This window comes from Ictidomys tridecemlineatus, chromosome 8 (genome assembly GCF_052094955.1).
Source record: "Ictidomys tridecemlineatus isolate mIctTri1 chromosome 8, mIctTri1.hap1, whole genome shotgun sequence".
NCBI classification, from domain to species: Eukaryota; Metazoa; Chordata; class Mammalia; order Rodentia; family Sciuridae; genus Ictidomys; species Ictidomys tridecemlineatus.
In genome coordinates this window covers 113,973,845-113,995,067 of record NC_135484.1, presented here as the reverse complement: position 1 = coordinate 113,995,067, position 21,223 = coordinate 113,973,845, and the positions used below count along the sequence as shown (strand labels likewise).

General features: G+C 40.9%; 1 protein-coding gene across 20 annotated transcripts in view; it reads left to right on the top strand.

Moving 5' to 3' along the window:
- Positions 1–21,223, top strand: part of C8H6orf89 (chromosome 8 C6orf89 homolog) — a 44,345-nt gene that overhangs the window by 17,645 nt on the left and 5,477 nt on the right. For 19 of the 20 annotated variants that reach the window (XR_013425215.1, XR_013425214.1, XM_078020089.1 and 16 more), the window contains 5 exons: positions 5,691–5,726; positions 13,631–13,785; positions 13,991–14,130; positions 15,290–15,419; positions 18,596–18,719. Coding sequence is in view for 18 of the 20 variants with exons in the window: in XM_078020089.1 (XP_077876215.1) it covers positions 5,691–5,726; positions 13,631–13,785; positions 13,991–14,130; positions 15,290–15,419; positions 18,596–18,719 (585 nt within the window). In the remaining 2 variants the exon portion in view is untranslated. The remainder of the gene's footprint in view (positions 1–5,690; positions 5,727–13,630; positions 13,786–13,990; positions 14,131–15,289; positions 15,420–18,595; positions 18,720–21,223) is intronic. The other variant, XM_078020090.1, reaches the window with a different exon arrangement.

Sequence of the window (21,223 nt, the reverse complement as noted above, 5' to 3'; positions counted from 1 at the left end):
TTAAGATGGCATAATGATATGAGGGGTAAATAGAATTGGGTGTGAGAAGTAGGAACCTCTGGGCCTTTAAGAGGGCTGGAAAAGTAAAACTATAATTCTTAAAGTCTGGCTAAAAAAAAAAACAAAAAAGGAAAACAACCAACAACTGTTTTCAGCTAAGGATCACTAGCAGTACCTTTGAAATAAAGGCAGTAGGAGAATGCTCTGGCAGATTTCCCCAAGGAAACCCTGTGAGCATATTGTTTCCTTAAGTGCGGCTTGTCTGATGCTCCCAGGGTCAGCTGGTGCTCCTTGCAGTGGCACCTTGGGAACGACAGTGGCAACTTGATGTTCTAGAGGCACGACCACCAGAGGTTTCCTCCTGAGCTCTGATGGGTTTTCCTCCTGACTCCACCCAGGGAACAAAAAGCCAACAGAAGTGGGGTTCTCTTTCTAGGTTTCAGCCTTGGGTAGGAAATCCCACCCTCCTCCTACCTCTTGATGAGGAAGATGGAAGTGACTTTGTAGTGAGTCATGGGAACAATACACTCCACAGCAGAAAATAAGTAAAGAAGCTGCTGGTTATTTAGTACTCACCAAATGCCAGTCCAGTTTAACAGTATTTCCATATGTTGGCTCATTTAATCTTTACAACATCTTTATGAGGTAGATTCAGGTTTTATGCCCATTTTACAGATGAAGTCACAGTAAGATGAGGTCATTTGCTCAAGATTCTAAGACTATTGTTTTGGAGCCAAGATTTGAACCCAGGCAGCCTGTCGTCCATCTGGGTTCTTAACCTCTGATGTGAATAGTTCATAACTGTACAGGATGACTGAGGAGTCTAGTTTTCAGTTTGATTTTGGAAAGTTCTGTCTTTTTCAAGTCTCCAAATGCTTTCTCTCTCAGCTCTCAAGTCCTTGAAGAAACAGGATTCTTTCTGACTGATACTGCAATTCAATGATAAATGATCTTTTAAATTATTGACCCGTTAGAAGTTTCCTGCACTGGTGTTTTCCTAGGCTTTCAGCCCAGCTTATCCTCCCAGTCTGTACTGTTATGGATAATGTTTTACTTAATATTTTCTCTTATTAATCCATAGTTTTCCCTTCATATTTACATTCTGTTCTTTTTTTTTTATCCTCGTGACTTTCATCATTTTCATTGAATCGTTGAGTCTTTTTAAAATTTGTATTTATTGGTGGTACTGGGGATTGCATCCAGGGCCTTGCGAGTGCTAGGCAAGCAAGTGCTGTTCCACTGTGCTGTGTCTGCAACTCAAATCATTGAGCCTGAGAGTTAAAAAAGGAACTTTAGAGTTAGTCTAGTATATACCCCTATTTTATAAAAGAGGCCAGGAGAGGTGAAGGAACTTGCTTACCCATCTAAATGTGGCAAGCTAGCCGGGTGTGATGTGGCAAACTAGCTGGGTGTGGTGTCATATACCTATAATTCCAGATATCTGGGAGACTGAGGCAGGAGGATTTCAAGTTTATGGCCAGCCTCAGCAATTTATTGAGGCCCTAAGCAGTAGTGAGACCCTGTCTCAAAAATAAAAAATATAAAGGGCTGGGTATGTAGCTCAATGGTAAAGCTCCCCAGGGTTAAAAAAAAAAAAAAAAAAAAAGGGGCAAACTAGCACTTGAACACTAGTTCTTAACACTATTCTATCATTCTGCTCATTATACCACTCTTTACCTGCCATCTCTGGTCTCACTAAGCCAAATTCCAAGGTTATATGCCCAGTTATTTTGTTTACTTCAGGCATTTTCTGGCCAATTTTAAATTAAAACATCCATTTATGCTGAGGAGACCTGGATAGCCTCACATACGGTGAGACGCTATGTTTGCACTGCACAGCAAGAACACTATGTATCCATGACCTTCGAGGAAGGATGAAGTGGGTCCAGCAATATCTTGGAGGGAATAGTAAGTTATTCATTGACTTAGAACTAAGGAACATAGAAGGTCTAGGCCAGTATCCAAATATGAAATTCTTGGACCTCGAGGAATACCTTCCTCTTTTATTGGCAAAATAAGCTTACCTTCTGTGAAATCAACAACTCTGACAAGCAGTACCAGGCACCGTACCATGTACTTTATTTTCATTTCTCAGCCTCACAGCAATCATATAAGATAGTTAGCCACTTCAAAGATTTGGAAACAGGCAAGATTAACTAACTTACCTAAAGTCTCACCTTTGGAGACAAATTCTCATACAAATGAGAACTCATGAAAATAGGTGGACTCTGGTTTGGAATGGTTCAAATGTGTTGCTTCTGAAGGCAAAGCTATTAGCAAAATGATTCCTTGGGCCTCTGTCCCTCTCATGTATGAAGGGGGCTCCAGCTGTGGTGCTTCCCCTGTAGAGCTGGCCGTGGCCACCTGCACTATCAAAGCTTCACCCCTTCCTCACTAGAAGAAGCCCTGTGCAACACGAGCTTAAAGGGTAGCTTGGTCAAGTAGTGAGCATGTACCAGTGTCAGGGAACTTTACCATGGACGTGCAGGCTTTTCCTGGGTACATTGCTTTTCTTTTTCTTTTTATTTTTTTCTCTCTCTTTTTTTAATTGTAGATGGACATAGTGCCTTTGTCTTATTTATTTATTGTTATGTGGTGCTGAGGATCCAACCAGTGCCTCACATGTGGTAGGCAAGTGCTCTACCATTGAGCCCCATCCCCAGCTCTCCTTGGTATATTTCTTTTTAAAATATCCTTCTTTATTTATTTTTTTGTGGTGCTGAGGATTGCCTCACACATGTGAGGCAGGCACTCTACCACTGAGCTACGGCCCCAGCCCCTCTCCTTGTTATATTTCTAATATAAGAAATCTAGGGGCTGGGGTTGTGGCTCAGTGGTCGAGCACTTGCCTAGTGCCTAGAGGCTCTGGGTTCAGTTCTCAGCACCTCATAAAAATAAATGAATAAAATAAAACCTCATCAACATCTAAAAAAATTAAAAAAAAAAAAAGAAATCTAGCATAGGGGCTGGGGTTGTGGCTCAGAAGTAGAGTGCTCACCTAGCACATGCAAGGCACTGTGTTCAGTCCTCAGCACTACATAACAATAAATAAATAAAGGTATTGTGTCCAACTACAACTAAAAAAAATATTTAAAAAATAACTTAGAAAGAATAGAAATCTAGCATTAAAAATCCTGAGGATATATTTATTGTATGTATATATTTTAATTGATACTAGGGATTGAACCCAGGACCTTTTTGTTTTATTTTAACATGGTCTCATTAAGTAAGCAGGCTGTCCTTGAAGTTGTGATCTTCCTGCCCCAGCCTCCCAAGTAGCTGGGATTATAAATTGGTGCCACCACATGTGGCATTTAATCCTTATTTTGAGGTTTCTGTGGATTCACACTGCTCATTTGATTTTCCTCTCCATGGACTTAATCTTATTGTTAAAGTTTCTGAAAAGTCAGGAGTGGCCTCCCTCCCTTACGTTTCTAGAAATCCTACTGTGTGCCAGGCATTGCTTTTGACAGAGCAGTGAACAAAACAGACAGACTCTCTGCTCTTACACAGCTAGGATTAGCTTTGGGCCTTTCTTTCTACTTCACTATCCTTGTTACCCAGAGGAAGAATTTTATCCAAAAAGATTTTTTTTTCTTTTGCCAGGTTAATAATCTGTGTGAAAGGAGTCTCCCTACTGCGAATTCCAGGGTATGCTGTGGTTGTTCGCAGTTAACCAGCCTACATGAGTATTCTTTGTCAGTCACTCTCAGGCACCAGAAAGCCTTTTGACAGTCAGATCTTGACCACCCAGTTTTCTGCAGAAGGTCCAACTTGTAGAAAAGAGTGGGAGGTTACAGTTTTTGTACCTAGACTTCAAGGCTATGTTTGGTCTAGGAGATTGTTTTTGACTTTCAAACAGGGAAATATTTCCAAATCATGGTGAGAATTTGGACTACAGGTCGTGAGTTTTATTAAACTCAATTTTTATTAAACTCATATATGTACATAGAGTTTCTCATCTCCCTGCTTTTTTTTTTCTTCTCTATAAATAACTGATATGGGAGCATATCCGGAGTAAAACTATTATTGGCATTGTACTTTTCTTCCTTATCTTTGTTACTTAGAGGAAATTTTCAAAGAAAAATGGGCAGTTACTATGTTCCTTCCACTGGCCTTTCTGTCTGGTGCTGTAGAAAGAATGAGTAGAAATGGGACAGAAAGAAGCAAGTTGCAGCAACTCTATATAATTGAAAAAGCGTTGTGAGTTTGGATTCCATGGGATGGTCTGTCTGTGTGCTCTTGACTGTTTCCCAGGATGGGGTTTTGCTCATTTTGTGGCATGATGGCTCCTGCCATATGTAGAGAAAATATCACATGAAACGTTTGCAGGTAGACGCACAAAAGCCCACTGTAGTCTGGTCACATCTCTGTTTCGGGGGATTCTGTAGAAGGGGAGGAAGAGCCTACACTGTTCCCCCACCCCATCCCCAAATAGTCCTCTGCCTGCCCATTCCTTATGCCCTTTCCATTAAATACAAGCACATACTTTATCCATCTTGGTGATCTCAAGGCTAAGAAAAGCAAAAGTAGCTCTTGAAATTTGGATGGCATAGGCTAGCCCATTCCAGTGATCCTTCCCCCTCATTTCCCCTTTTCCTTTGCTGGCACACTCCTTGCCACATGCTTCTGCTCCTCTTGGGTGCGTCTCCAGGGGACTGATGCTGCCGCCTTCTTTTTTTTTTTTTTTTTTTTAAAGATTTTTTTTTAGGGCTGGGGATGTGGCTCAAGTGGTGGCGCGCTCGCCTGGCATGCGTGCGGCCCGGGTTCGATCCTCAGCACCACATACCAACAAAGATGTTGTGTCCGCCGAGAACTAAAAAATAAATATTAAAAATTCTCTCTCTCTGTCTCTCTCCCCCCTCTCTCACTCTCTCTTTAAAAAAAAAAAAAAAAAAAGATTTTTTTTTAGTTGTCAATGGACCTTTATTTTACTTATTTCTATGTGGTGCTGAGGATCAAACCCAGTGCCTCACACATGCCAGGAGAGTGCTCTACCAGCCCGGGACTGCCTTCTGATATGACTCAGTTCCACATTTCAAACTTGATATTCTTGGCTTAAGTTTTCATGATCTCCAAAGACAGTTTTTACTTGGAAGATACATAAAACAACACATACATACAAAGAAAATAAAGTGGCATAATGTTTTGGTTCAAAAAAAATTCTTTTTGAGGGGTATTGGGGATGAACCCAAGATCTCTCACGTGCTAAGCACACGCTCTACCACTAAGCTACACCCCCAGCCTTATGTACTTTATACACACAAACACTTTTTTGCTTCACAATCACATAAAGGGGCTTATGTAGGTATTATTTTTGGCTAGACTCATGGAATTACTTTCTTAGGCTACTAAACCAAAGTACTACAGTCTGGGTAGCTTAAGACAACATAATCTGTTCTCTCAGTTCTAGAGACTGGAAGTCTGAAATCAGGGTATTGGTAGGGCTGTGCTTCCTCCTGAAGCTCTTCAGCTCCTGGTGGTTGCCAACAACCCTTGGTGTGCCTTGCCTGGGGCTCCAGTCTCTGCTTTTATCTTCACATGGCTGTCTTCCCTTGTGTGCATATCTTTTGTGTCCTCTACTTCTCCTCCTCTTTTTATTTTAAATATTTTTTTGATTGTCAATGGACCTTTATTTATTTATTTATTTGTTTGTTTGTTTGTTTGTTTGTTTGTTTGTTTATATGCAGGGCTGAGGATTGACCCCAGGGCCTCACACGTGCCAGGCAAGTCCTCTACCACTGAACCCAGAGCCACAACCCAAGTCCCCTCTGCTCTTCTTATAAAAACTGTTTGTCAATTTTTTCACAGCTGTGACTAAAAGACCTGACAAGAACAGTGAGTGGAGGAAAAGGTTATTTGAGGGCTCACAGTCTCAGAGGTCTCATTCCATGGACAGCTGGCTTCATTCCTTAGGGTTTGAGGCGAGGCACAACAATGTGGTGGAAGACTGTGGTAGAGGAAATCTGCCCTTATGATGATCAGGAAGTAGACAGACTGACTGCACTTGCCACATATAAAATATATGCCCCAAAGGCATGCCCCAATTACACACCTTCAGTTACCACTCAGTTAATCCCATCAGGTGATTAATTCACTGATTGGGTTAAGGTTCTCATAACCCAATCGTTTCCCCTCTAAACCTTGAATTGTCTCAAATGAGCTTTTGGAGGACACCTCACATCCAAACCATAACAAAGACACCATTCAGATTGGATTAAGGGCCTATACACCAGTATGACCCCATCTTTTTTTTTTTTTAAAGAAAGTGAGAGAGGAGGGAGAGAGAGAGAGAATCTTTAATATTTATTTTTTAGTTCTCAGCGGACACATCTTTGTTTGTATGTGGTGCTGAGGATCGAACCCAGGCCGCACGCATGCAAGGCGAGCGCGTTACCGCTTGAGCCACATCCCCAGCCCCAATATGACCCCATCTTAACTAATTGCATCTGCAGAGAACTTATTTCTGTGTAAGGTCACATTTTGAAGTCCAGAAAGGTCATAAATTTTGGATACTATTTAACCCAGTATATAATTTTGGGGAATTTTATACTCTATTCTGAGAATAGTCCACAATTTAACAAGTTTTGCTTTTCTATTATAAAAAATATACCTGACATTTTTTTTTAAGAGAGAGTGAGAGAGGGGAGAGAGAGAGAGAGAGAGAGAGAAATTTTAATATTTTATTTTTTTTTTAGTTCTCGGCAGACACAACATCTTTGTTGGTATGTGGTGCTGGGGATCCAACCCGGGCCGCATGCATGCCAGACGAGCGCGCTACCGCCTGAGCCACATCCCCAGCCCCTACCTGACATATTTATAAACATATTTTTGAATACATGTACTGTATTTCTATAAGAGATACATATGCGTGTGTGTTTATTTATTTATTTTGTACCAGGTGTTAAGGTTAAGGTTAGAGTTAGGGTTATACATATTAGATCTATTTCTACATTCTTTTTTCTGTTTTCTTAAGCTTTTTGCATATATATATATATATATATATATAATGTTTTATATATATATATATATATTTATATATATATATATATATATATATATATATATATATATATAATATGTAATGTTTTTCCTCTGTGCAGAGGAAGCACATACAGCTTCCTCTATCTGTACACAGTTGATTTTCATTATTTATTGTACTTATGTCTAGGGTCTGAAGTTTCTGAGAACACTAGATTAATGATTGCTAGATTACTGCCTTTACAGGAAATACAGGTTAGGTACCTGCAAGCCTCTCCCACAGTTTTCTAATCAGTGCACACTTTGTTTTGTGTATGTTTCTGTTTAAAGGCCCCTTGTTGAATATATATTGTTGCTTCATTAACATTAAATTCATAGTCAACATCATTATAAAATTTTATGAACAAATGCATATTTTTTCTGCAAGGCACATTACAGCCTTCTGGCACTAAAGAAGACCAGGTAGCACTTTAGCATTATACTTGAGAACTTTTTTTTTCTTTTCATTAATTAACTTCATTTTTTAGAGCAGTTTGAATTCACATCAAAATTGGGGAAGTACAGAGAGGTTGCATATGCCCTTTGACCCCATACATGCACTGTCTCTTTTAGGGGTCCTTTTAAATACAAAATCACTCAACGAAAAGCACAAAAATGCCAAAAAACATGGCATTAAAATAGGTTATGAGGGGCTGGAGTTGTGGCTCAGTGGTAGAGTGCTCGAGGCGCTGAGTACTTGAGGCGCTGAGTTTGATCCTCCACACCACATAAATGTGAAATAAAGATATTGTGTCCAATTAAAAAACTAAAAAATATTAAATAAAAAAATAGATTATGAATAGGATGCTTGTTTATAATATTGGAAATGGGGAAAAAACAGTAGAAGATGTTACTGTGTTTTACCTCAGCTGGGATTTGCTGCTCTCCAAATGATGCAAAAAGTATCTTGGGTATTGATTTTAGAGTATTAATTTAGGGAATAGAGGAATTTGAAAATAGGAATTCTAATAATGAGGATTAACTTTACTATTTTAATTATTGTAACAATATAGAATGCTCTAATGTCTGGTGAACTAAATCCCTCATTTCGTTTTCAAGAATTTATTGTTAACTGGGTAAGGTGGTTCATTTGTGTAATCCCAGCTATTCAGAAGGCTGAAACAAGAGGATCATAGGTTTGAGACCATATTCAGCAATTTAGTGAGTGTGCAGGGTTTAGTACTGGGTTCAATCCCCCGTACTAAAACAAAAAGAATTTCTTGTTTATACCTCTTAAAATCTAGTTCTAGAATAAGACAACCAATGAAAAATTAGCAAGGAATTTGAATAGACATTTCTTTAAAAATATACAGATGGTATATAAAAATATATACATGAAAAGATCCTCAATATCATTAGGCATCAGGAAAATACAAATCAAACCACAATGAGATGCTACTTCATACCCATGAAAAAGGCTATAATTTAAAAAAAAAAGAAAAAAGAAAAAAACAGACATTTAACAAGTGTTTGCTTGAACATGAAGAAATTGGAACTTAATCTGTGCTGATGGGAATGTCAAATAGTGTGGCAGTTCCTCAAAGAGTTAAAACAGAGTTACTATGTGACCTAGTAATTCCATTCCTAGATAGATACTCAAGAGAGGTAAAAACATATGTCCACACAAAAGATGTAATAGAAGCATGAGTCATAGTAACCCCAAAATAGAAACCACTAAAATTTCCACCAACTGATGAACATGTAGACAAATGTGGCATATCCATGCAATGAAATATCACTTTACATTAATTAAGTGCAACTGGCGGAAACCCAGGGACATTGACAATTTGGTGTGGAGAAGATTCAAGGGCCAGATCTTGATGCCCAACATTGGTTACAGGAGCAACAAGAAAACAAAGCACACGCTGCCTAGTGGCTTCCAGAAGTTCCTGGTTCACAGTGTCAAGGAGTGGAAGTGCTGCTCATGTGTAACAAACCTTACTGTGCTGAGATTGCTCACAACGATTTCTCCAAGAACTGCAAAGCCATCCTGGAAAGAGCAGCCCAGCTCACCAGTTCCAACACCAAGGCTGAGCAGTGAAGAAAATGAAAAGATAGTTGATGTGCACGTTTTTTGTGTGCTTAATCACAAAAACTGCCAAAAAAAAAATGAATGAAGTATGGATACATGCTACAACAAAGACAAGCCTTGAAGACCTATGCAAGCTGGGCATAGTGGCACACACCTGTAATCCCAGTGGCTCAGGAAGCTGAGGCTTGGGAAGCTGAGGTTCAGGAGGCTGAGGCAGGATTGCAAGTTTGAAGCCAGCCTCAACAACTTAGCAAGGCCCTAAGCACCTCATGGAGGCTAGGTCTCTAAAATATTTTAAAAGGTTGGGGAGGGGCTAGGGATGTGGCTCAGTGGTTAAGTGCTCCTGGGTTCAGTCCCTGGTTACCAAGAAGAAAACTTATGCAGAATGAAAGAAGCTAGATATAAAAGGCCACATATAGTATGATCATGTTGTTCAGGGTTGGACGGAGGTGGCAGGGGATTGGACATCCGTGACTGCTGATTGATACAGAGTTTGTTTTTAGAATGTTGAAAATATTTTTAAATTAGTAATGAGAGTTACACAACTAGGAATTCACTAATATTCAGTGAATAATATGTTTAAACTTTTTAAATTTGTTTTTCTGGATGAATAGTCAGTCTACTGATAAATTATACACTTTAAATGCATACATTTTATAGTATATAAATTTTATCTTAGTAAAGCTTTAAAAAAGAAATGTATTGACAACTACTTAGAGAAAGCAAAATCATGTTCTGCCCTTCCAGTCCTACCCACCTCTACCCAGGTAGATACAGGCTCGAGCCTGTTAATAACCCATGGGCAGTCAGAGGTGGAGGTCTTTTGCCCAGTGTCTGTCACATAACTGTGTTCTAACTGTTCCTGTGCCTGAGGGGAGTATCCTCCATTGATTTTAGCCAGTGTCCATACTTGGGAAGTCATTATGTTGTCCAGGATGGTTGGGCAGGCTGGCTTACTGATTACTGCCTCTTGCTATTCCACACATGCACTTTATAGGTGAACTTTAGAACCCTGTTGTGACAGCCTCATCCCACCCCTGCCTTCACGAGTAAAAACCTGATGTGATTCTGTCCAAGTTATATTAAATTTGTATGTATGGTTTTGGGACACTCGACATCTTGTGTGTGTGTGTTACTGAGGATAGAACCCAGAGCTTCCCACATGCTAGGCAAACACTCTACCACTGAGCATCCTTAGCCCGAGATTTGACAAGTTTATATCTAGTCTCCCTACCCAGGACTATAGTACATGGTTTCTTTCTTTGTTTTGAAATCTTATTTTTAAAAATATTTTTATTTGTAGATGGACACGATACCTTTATTTTATTTATTTCTGTGTGGTGTCAGGGATTGAACCCAGTGCTTTACACATGCTAGGCAAGCGCTCTACCACAGAGCCACAACCCCTCTATTTTTATTCATTTACTTTTATGTGGTGCTGAGGATCAAACCTCACATATTCTAGGCAAGTGTTGTACCACTGAGCTAGAACCTTAGCCCTTGGGATCTTATTTTTATGTCCTTTAATAAAGTTTTATAGTTTTGGCCTTTTTGTGTGTGTGGTGGTGGTGGTACTGGAGATTGAACCTAGGGGTTCCCTACCATTGAGTTACATCCCTTAGTACTTTTTAAGTTGCAGCTTGCCTTGAACTGGTGATCCTCTTGCTTCTGCCTCCCAAGGAAGGAGGTGCCACTCACCCAGCTCCTAGTTTTACCTTTCTTATTAAATTTATTTCTAGTTTTTATGAATTGGATCATTTTTAATTTCAGTTTTTAACTAGTTAGAGTAATAAAGCTATTGCTTTTTACATATCAAGGTATCTGCATCTTACATTATTTCATCTTATATCATTCCTTTAGTACTAGCATTTGTTTACGTGTGTTTCTTGGACTTTCAGGGAAAGTCACCCCTAAGTTTTTCTCTTATTTCCCAAGATACTGTCCTATTCTTGCTTTCTTTTCCTTTCTTGATTTTCCTTTACTGGGTCTTCTTCTTGCACCTGTGTTTCAAGGAATCTCCACCTGGAAATACCAAGAATATCTAAAGCTCATAATAAAATTAAACAAGTTACACTTAAACCCTTCAGAGCTGCTTGCTGCTAGACAATGCAGCACATTTGTACAGATTAGAGGACGGCTCCCCTTTGTGTTGATGCTTTACTCTCACCTCTTGGGAAGACTATCTTAATTAACTGATTCTGTTGAAATATGACACATCACTGCAGAAAATATCATAACAAGTCTGCAGCTATCCAGGGTCTCGCAGGTTGGTGCTCTTTAGATGAGGAGCCCTGCGGGGTGTCATCCAGCCAAACATTCACAGCAGTGTCGCCCCCATCTATGAATTTGCCTTTCCTTCAAGCCCACTACCTCTGCCATTTAGTCTCATTGTTTCACATCTCTTCACAGGACCCCAAAAGGGGAAAGTCAGAATATAACTAGGTCTTCCTCTTCCCAGTCTCTCTTAGGGCGCTCTCATCCCAACTTGGAATAATGTCCCTAGAACATCAGGAAACTCCTGCAGAAAAGCCTCATTGATGGATCAAAATGATGGTTCCTCATTTTGCTCTCAAGAGTCAGATGCTCTTCAAGCCCTAGAAGCCCTATGGCAGCGTTCCCTTGAGCCCCTTGCCCAGTGTCTCCTGTCACACTCTTAACTTTTAGTTTTTATCTGTAAGGTCAAAGTAATGAGGCCTCCTCCGCAACCACATGGTACACATCAAACAGTATAGTACGCAGAAATGCACATGCAGGGCCAGGCTCTTGTTGCATTAGCTTCCTTTTCTTCCCAACTACTTTGGAAACTGAAATGTGGTGTTTAATGGTAACGTGTTGTTATAATTATTTGTGCTTCATGGTGTGTCCATTATGTGGAGTTCTTGTATTTTGGCAAGAATTCATTATTTTTGACTCCTAATAAGAAACATTTGAAAATATTCCAGAAGGAAAAAAGTGTACACTTTGCAACCTTAGTGTATCACAGAAACAGGTGACACTATAAGTTTATTCCGCTGGCCCTGGAGGCCCCTGGCAAGCCCTGTGGGAGGAGAGGCCCCCTTGCACCTGTAGTTGTCTGGTTGATAGATTGACTAGGAGGAGAGCTCCTTGAGGACGCCCAGTGCTATCTGTGAGTGATGTGCTGGTCACAGACCTTCCCTAGAGGGGATTCCCCTGTCCCTCTGCTACTGCCTTAACGAACACCAAGATGAAGTGTTTACTACTGATTACAGGAAATGTTTGGTGAGGGCTGGGGTTGTGACTCAGTGGTGGAGCGTTCACCTAGCACGTGCAAGGCCCTAGGCTCAGCACCACATAAAAAATAAATAAATAAAATAAAGGTATATAAAAAAAGAAAAAATATTTTGTGAATAAGGGTCAGTTTCTAAATGAGTTTATTAGTTTAAAAAATTCGGTTCACCTCACACAGTAGGGCACACCTGTAATCCCAGCAACTTGGGAATCTGAGGCAGGAAGATTGCAAGTTCTAGGTCAGCCTGTACAACTTAGTGAGACCCTTTCTCAAAGTAAAATGGTGGAGGCTATAACTGAGAAGTAAGGTGCCCCTGAGTTCAATCTCCAGTACCTAAATAAATGAGTTCATTCCTGCTACATTTGGTTGTCTCTTGTTTTTTGTTCTAGGCTCTCTCTGGATTCATTTCTACTAGGTTTTAATCAGAACCATGTTGTGAAACATTTTGGATTCAAATTAGAGTTCAAAACAAACAACTCTGAGAGAATACAGATGAAGCCCAGAACAGAAGATAAACAAGAAATAATATAATAGCATTATAAAAAGGATTCTGTCAGAGGGAAGGGACAGGAAGAAGCTGGGGAGGTCATATAGAAACAGCCCCCTCAGAGAAGGAGCCAACCAGGGAAAGGTTTCAGGCAGCCAGTGAGTACTCATATCAGGGTCCGGGTTGGGGTCCTTCCACTTCTGACTAACCTGTGGTCCAGAAACAAGGGTTAGTAGTGGCCCTGCCTCTTGTGAGATAGGGTGGAATAGTTCTTATGGGCAGATGCAATTCACTGTATGCCAAAAGGGCCCCTAGGAAGTGCTGTCTCTCCTCTGCATCCCTTCTGTTTTCTGTGCCCTTTCCTCACTCTTCCTTCCCAGAGTTGTCCTGGCCCCCACTTGTTCTTGAGAGCCAGAGGTCTAGATGCTCAGAGTATGTGAGAAGACATGTATCAGGGGTATGAGGCCACCCTTTCCATCTGCCCTCCCCGTGTGCTGTAGACATTTCAGACAAGTGGTTATGGGTTAGAAAATGTTGAGAGAGAATGTTTTTGCCAACTGTTATGTTTAATTTATTGATTTGATTTAGGAAATATATGTACATGTTAAAAAACATTTTTCATAAAGTGTAAGAAAGTATACAGAGAAAAATATCCTTCCCATCCCTGTCCCCTCTACTCGTCCTCAGAGGGTACTTACTTCACATGTCCCTCTTCAGAGGTCTTGTGCTTATCATTGTTTCCTTTGAAAATTATGTTCCTTTCACTTTTGTTCCCGGAGTATTGGATCTACAGCTGTGTTATTCCTGTGTCTAACTCTTTCTCCATCTCTCCCCCTCTCAGATTTTGACCCCTGGTGGACAAATGACTGTGAGCAGAATGAGTCAGAGCTCATCCCTCCCAACTGCACTGGCTGTGCTCAGAAATTACCCCTCAAGGTAATACTCCTGGAAGATACCCCCAAGGAGTTCGAGAGACTCCATCCTCTGGTGATCAAGGTAAGAAGACTGAATCTCAGGCTGGGGTTGTGGCTCAGTGGTAGAGCACTTGTCTAGCATATGTGAGGTGCTGGGTCCAATCCTCAGCACCACGTATAAATAAATAAGTAAAATAAAGGTACTGTGTCCCTCTATAACTAAAAAAACTGGAAAAAAAAATCCTGATTCTCCCACTGAGTGATGGTTTGCTTTCTGTCTCACCAAGTCTGGACAGCCCCTGTTGTCTGAGGAGATTCAACATTTTTTGTGCCAGTATCCTGAGATGACAGAAGGCTTCACTGAAGGGTTTTTTGCCAAGTGGTGGCGTTGCTTTCCTGAGCGGTGGTTCCCCTTTCCTTATCCATGGTGAGTATGGAAGGGCACTTAGCTTGTGTGTGGGGAAGAGGTGGGCTAGATGGGTGCGTAGTCCCAGTGGGAGCCACTGAGCCCCTGCCACGTGTCAGCACCGAGTACTCACTTGACAGCATACAGCCAAGGGAGAGGAGTTCTCTGATAAACTAACCAAATGGAGCATGGTCAAAAGAAGGGCAACACCATGGGGTGCCTAATAGAATCATGATTTATTTCTAAGTATGTGTTAATAGAGACGTGTCTGGAGGATGGGTCCTGAGCACTGGGGCCGAGGAAAGAGCGTGAGGAGCAGGAGGAGAACTGCATTTCCTGGCACTTGCTTGTTCTAGGCAGAGTGTTTTGGTGCTTAGTGTCTGTTGCTCATTAGTGACACTCACAATAGCTCTGGGAAAAAGAAATTATCATTGTCATTTTTCAGATCAGAAGAGTGGCAATCAGAGAGGCTCAGTAACTTGCTCAAGCACACCCCATCAGGACTGACACCCATGTTGGTTTCCCTATTCCTTTCTGTGTCCTACAGAAGACACTCCATGGCTTCCAGTCCTGAAGATAGGCTGGCTGGCCCAGTTGGGTCCATTCCTTGAGTCTAAGGATGCTCTCTAACAAGAAAACAAAAGCTGATTTCTATCCTAGAACTGTTTCAAAGGAGAATTAAAATAGCTTTCTCAGAATTCTTCCAGATAATTTCTTAATACATCCTCCTAACTTTAAATTTGCCATCTATTTTTGAGATAGAATGCCCAGTTTAACAAGCTCATCAGGCCTCCCACTCTGCACTGGGAAGAAGGGTCATGCTTTTTTATCCCCTCCTCTCTTCTTCCCTCCCCCAAGTGGCCTGCTGTTTTTGTGATCTCTTTACAAGGTAGAATGAATAGATCCTTTCTTTTCTTCGTCTATACATTGTTTTAACTGGACTCTCTAGACATACCACCCACTCATAGAAACCATGGCCATAGGGTTTATGTGTGTGTGTGCATGTTATAATTCATTTTTTCAGCTTGACTCTTCTTCATGGACCTAGAACTTAAGATATTATACTGTTTTTTTTTCCTCTTTACCTACCACTCAGTTCTCCACCTTTGCTTAGTCCTCTGTTAGTAGAGAGGCTGGATGGCCCAGTCTGATGATGTTTTTCTGTTACAAACTTTTACAGGAGAAGACCTCTGAATAGGTCACAAATTTTACGGGAGCTTTTTCCTGTTTTTATCCACCTGCCATTTCCAAAAGATGCCTCCTTAAAAAAGTGCTTCCTTCTTCACCCGGAACCTGTTGTGGGGAGCAAGGTAGGAAATTTTGAGAGGACTTGGATCTAGAACATTCTTCATTTGGGATCTGGATTGGTGTCATAATCAAGGCCTTTCTGGTGTATTGACTTAGAAGGTGAATTGAGGGAACATCTACATAATCCAAAGGTCTCCCTTCTGCTGCTAGCCAAGAGACCTACAGTGGCCCACCCTGTTATAAAGGCATGTTTCCAGAAAGTTTAGGTATCTTAAAAGCCTGTTTCCTGTTTCCTTAACATGTAGGGGCAAGCTACTTTTCTATATTGAAGGGAGTAGAATTGTAAATTTTGAAGGGACTTGAATGTGCAGTGAGTCTGACTTCTCTATCCTAAATTATAAAGTAGGCAAGCCATAGATGAATAGTATATAAATGAATAGTCCAATGTTTCCATTTTGTAAATAAGGAAACTGAGTCCCAGAGAGATTTTAAGTGATCTGTCCAAGGTCGTGAAGCAGATTAACAGGAGGAGTCCTTCAACCCCCCACTCCCAGGGTAGCTGGCTTTCCCCAGAAATAAATAAGAAAGCCAGGCATCATAGTTTATGCCTATAATCTCAGCTACTTAGGAGGCTGAGGCAGGAGGATGGCAAATTCAAGGCCAGCCTAGACAACTTAGCAAGACCCTGTCTCAAAATACAATAAAACGAATGGGAAAGTAGCTCAGAGACAGAACATTCGAACATTCCTGAGCTCAATTTCCAGTACCACCAAAATAAAATAAAAACAAATGAGAACATTCAAGCCGGGTATGGTGGCACACACCTGTAATCCCAGCAGTTCAGGAGGCTGAGACACGAGTTCAAAGCCAACTTCAGCAACAGTGAGGCCCTGAGCAACTCAGTCCTGTCTCTAAATAAAATACAAAATAGGGCTGGGAATGTGGCTTAGTGGTTGAGTGCCTCTGAGTTAAACCCCTAGGATGTTCCCCCACACACAAAAAAAGAACATTTAGGTAGAGAACTGGAAAGGCAAAAGCTTGGGAGCCTGGGGAGGATCTGCTAGAAACTTGGAGAAAGTAAGTGTCCCACTCAGGGTGGAAAGGCCCACTCTGCACCCAGTGTTTCTCACCTTGGTCCCTAGCCAGTAGACTGGGAGAAGGTATTCTGTGTTTGTGTCTATTTACTTTTCTCTGAATTGTTCTTTTATTGAGTTTCATTCCTGAGGAAGATTTTGAGCCTTTATTGATTTGGAAGAATTAAAAGAATGAATTTTGTAAAAAAAAAAAAAAAAAAAATTAGGGATGGGGGTACATCCCCAAGGTAAAGCTGTGCTTTGCATGCTTGAGGCCCTGGGTTCAAACCCCAACACCACTTAAAAAAAATAACACAAAATTTAAATGTCCCAAACTGTGACTCCCTATCAACTCTGGGTTGTGTCTTCAACCTCCTGATACTCTTGTTTGGCTCCAGATTTGCTGAATTGTGTTGGAAAAATTTAAAAACCTATAAAAACAATCATTTTGTCTAGAAGTAAGAACTTTTGTCTGCCAGCAGTGGGGAGGTGCTGGGCTCTTGCCTCAGACTTTACCGGAGTTTATCCTGCTGTCCTTGACTAGAACTTTGGCCATAGGATGATTTCATCTTCATAATTATGATTTAATTCTGGGCGAGGGCCTTTATCTCAATTTTCCCACTTGAATATTGAAGATAATTTCACCAGCCTGCTTAGCACCAAGGAGCCCAGCCAACCAAGTAACTTGAATTACTCAAATGGCTATCGAAATCATCTTATTGTGGTTCACAAGGATGTTCTGGGAAGGGGAGTGGCCCCAAAAGGCAAAAGTCCTGAGTCTGGTTTCTTGGAGCATCTGTTTTCCCACCCTGGCCCAAGATTTTCTTTTTCCCAGCCTTGTTACTCCACCCAGTTCTCCACATCCCTGTTCCTGGGCTCTGGTAAAGTCAAGGTCTGCGCCCAGCATCCCAAAGCAGGCTTAGGATAGAAGAGGGGATCTGGTTCTTAGGAGTCACTAGGGGAAGAGATTAAGTCTAGCTCCACCCACTCCACAGTGCTGCCTGGGGCTGGCTTGCATCTCCTGTCTCTGTTTCCACTCTAGGTGTGAAGGAACATGACCCCACCCCTCTCAGGCCTATGAAAGAAGACTACACCCACTTGTTTTAGGTCTTTGGGATTTTTTTTGTAGACTACAGATATCAGGGCTTCTGTGGTGTTAGCACCAGTCAACTGCAGGCCAGCTCAAGGTACCAAGCTCCCTCCTGTCACTACACCATTTCACTGAAATGACTCTAATATGTCTTAGAAACAAAATCATAGCCAGGGTTGGACCCAGAAGAAGATGAAACCCAAACCTAGAGTCCTGGAATGGAAAAGAAAAACCAAAACCAGGGAATCCAACTTGTGCCATCTGTTTTATGTAGGCAGGAGCTCTACTCTGAAGGGCAAGAGCTTCAGTTGGGGAGGCGAGGAAGAGGAAGCTCTAGGGGTTTTTTTGGAGCTAGGAAGAAAAACCAGAGTAAGTCCCACCTCTCCATGTCCCTATTCCCTGCCCATCCACGGGCTTCACAACTCTGTGCCTGGAACACAGCAGGTTGTACTTAGTGCATATTGCTGACAGTACTTACCTCTGCAGATGCGTATCTTGATTGTCTCTCATTTTCAAAATCAGAGGCCAGGCTTATTGTCATTAGGTTTAATTAGTAACATGGCATATCTGCTTTCCTGGGTCTTGCCAGATAATTTGAACTTGCTGCTATGCAATTTTTATAAGAATCCTGATAGTAAGAAATGATAGTAGAAGAGGATATCCTAAAGGATATGCATACCTGTTTATCTAAAATATCTGGATTAAATCAGATCCTTAGAAGATTGTATACTTAAACCACCTCAGGTGGGCCTCAGACAGAGCCACTTTTTAAAATATATATATTTAGCTGTAGATGGACACAATATCTTTATTTTTATTTCTTTGTATGCGGTGCTGAGGATCAAACCCAGTGCCTCACACATGCGAGGCAAGCGCTCTACCACTGAGCTACATAACCCTAGCCCAGAACCATATTTGTTAAATTGTTTTGTCTTTTGGGCATAATTATGAATTTTTTGTTGGTTCTCTTTTCCTCTTTGCTTAGGCTGCTAGGAAACTCAAGCCATATGTGTGAGGATTTTCATGTACTAATACTCAGGTTTTGTTTTCTTTCCCTCCTCGCTCTTTCCTCCAGATGTATACAGTGCATGACCTTTTTACCATTGGCAGCGGTGAGGCCATGTTGCAGCTCATCCCTCCCTTCCAGTGCCGAAGACACTGTCAGTCTGTGGCCATGCCACTAGAGCCAGGGGATATCGGTATGTAGGGTCTCAGGAGGGTAGGATCAACTGAGGAATCTTTAATTTTTAACTCAGAAAAAAGAGTTAAAATATTCTAAGTATCAAATACTGCCTTCCCAAAGTTTTTATTAAGTAGAGTAAAAAATAACATTCTTTTATTAACAGAGTCAATATGTTTTAGAAATAAACTTATATAGCAGAGAGAAATGTCTTCTACATACTGTACTTAGAATGCACATGTCGATTGGTCATAGAACCTTCCAGTTAGAAGGAATTCTGGAAAATGTTTAGATCAGTCCCTCATTTTACAGATGAGGAGGTTGAGACCCAGAGAGGACGCCCCACTAGAGTCAAGCAGAGCATCAAGTCTTACATGTCATCTCAGGTGCAGGCAAACTCTAGGGAGGGACAATTCAAGATGCAGGAAACTATATATCTATTTTGCAAATAAAACAATGCAAAGCAGTATACAAGGGTCACACACAGAAATGTTACCTCCTGTGTGGGTTCCACAGCCAAGTCACAGCCTCACACCAGTGACTCACTCTTGACTCTGGCTTCATGTTTTCCCAGATGAGACTTATCCTGTGCCTTATATTCTAAAAATCTATTTCAAAGAAACAGGTTTGCATCAACTACTGTCAGTAGCAATTAGTGTGAGAGCAGTCTTGTTGGCAGAAGCAACTAAAACAGCAAGTGTCATCATTGACCTCTTTGTTTTTCCTGCCTCACAAAACCTGGGTGAGGCCAGCAGTCCTCGACAGAGCCCAGACTAGTTTTCCAGTTGATTTCATTTTATTCATTCAGAAAACCTCAAATTCCTACAAACATCTCACCTCATTTGTGGGCAGAAAACTATACCAAGCTTTACTCCAAGTTACATAACCCTTATTTTAGTTTAGACATGGAAAATAACTAAAATGTACAAATTAAGCATCAACTAATAATGGAGCACAGCTGGCCTGGTGCTTGGGAAATGCTTACAAAAAAGAGGATTCCTGAATGAAAATTGTTCTGAACCTATTTCCTATACTACAGTGACCCTTACACTAAGGGTGATTATTGCAGAAATCTGTGTATTGTGTTTGGAGTTGGTGTTTGTGCTTGAATAGGTGTTTTATGTTCTACAAAGGCCTAGCAGTTGAGACAACTATAGAAACCCCTTAGTTATCCACATTCCAGATTTTCAACTCCCACAAGCATCCAGAGTGCCAGTTATAGAATTAATTTTCAAGGGGGGAATAAGCTATCTAGCAATAATCAAAGAGACTTTGAGCATCAAATGCTGCTGGTGCAGATAGACCAGAATAGCCTAAAACCAGAACAGTTCACCTTCCAAGTTGTGATAGGCCAGTTTGTGAACCAGAAGGAAAGGAACCTTGTGGTTCACTGTGTCTGTAAAAGGTCATCCACATGACTGGGACATGGAAAAGGCACAGGAGACTGAGGAGAAAAACAAGCTTGGGAGAAGAAGGAAGGGAACAAGGTAGGGAGGACAATGAGTATCTGAGGTATGGCAAGAATAGAAGCAATGGCTACAGCTGCCACCATTCAAAATAAGGACAGAAAAGCAGCCCTGACAAGGGAGAATAATTCAATGGTTGTAGGATAGTGTCAACTTCAGTCCCTTATAAATTCTAAAGAACGATACTATGACAAGAAAGTTCTTTTTCAGCTTCAGCATTAGCTAACAGGCATTGAAGTTTACTGATTAGATTGTCTTCACTCAATCATGAACATGTCTGTCTTTTTCCATGTGTACCTGTAAAATTTTTCCATCATGTCTCAAAGTAAAGGCTTTAAGGAAAAAAAAAAAAAAAGAAAGTTCTTTGATTTTTGACAAAATATTGTCCTATAAAGATGGGGGGGGGGATTAGGTCACCAGTCACCAGAAAACCTTGACTTGGAGGCATTTTCCAGGATGACACACAGATCAGGCACAGCATTCGCAGTCACTGTATATAGTACAGCTCATTGTGATCTTTACTGAGTCATCAAGTGTAGATTAAATTCTATTCTGTTTTCTTAAAGATGAGTAGGAATCATACTCTATAAAATTCTTCATCAATAAGGTTTTTTGCTTGTTTCTTAATGTTATTGTATTATGGTAAAAAGAATTAACATGAGATCTACCCTCTTAAAATTTTAATTGTAAAAGACTGTCATCTTAATCATAGACACAGTGATGTCGGCATCATCAGATTATCGAAGTGTCAAAGGTCTTAAGTTTGCCTTCCTCACCCACTCAAACAACATGGGTTCATGTGTCTTTGGATTGCTCCTGACTCCAGCAATGGGAATGGCAGTTCCTAGGGAAGGCCCTTGGCAAATAGGGTTTTTGAGTCAGTAGAGTCCACATGCAGTATACATCAGTGTACCAAAGACTGAAAAGCCTTGGAGGAATCTGCTGTTCTCAAACTTACTTGACTGTGGAACCTAGTTTCTTTGGAGTGTCTTATAAGACATTACTGTTTGCAGAATGCAATTTGGGAAATGCTGATTTAGGGTAATCTGGACATGCT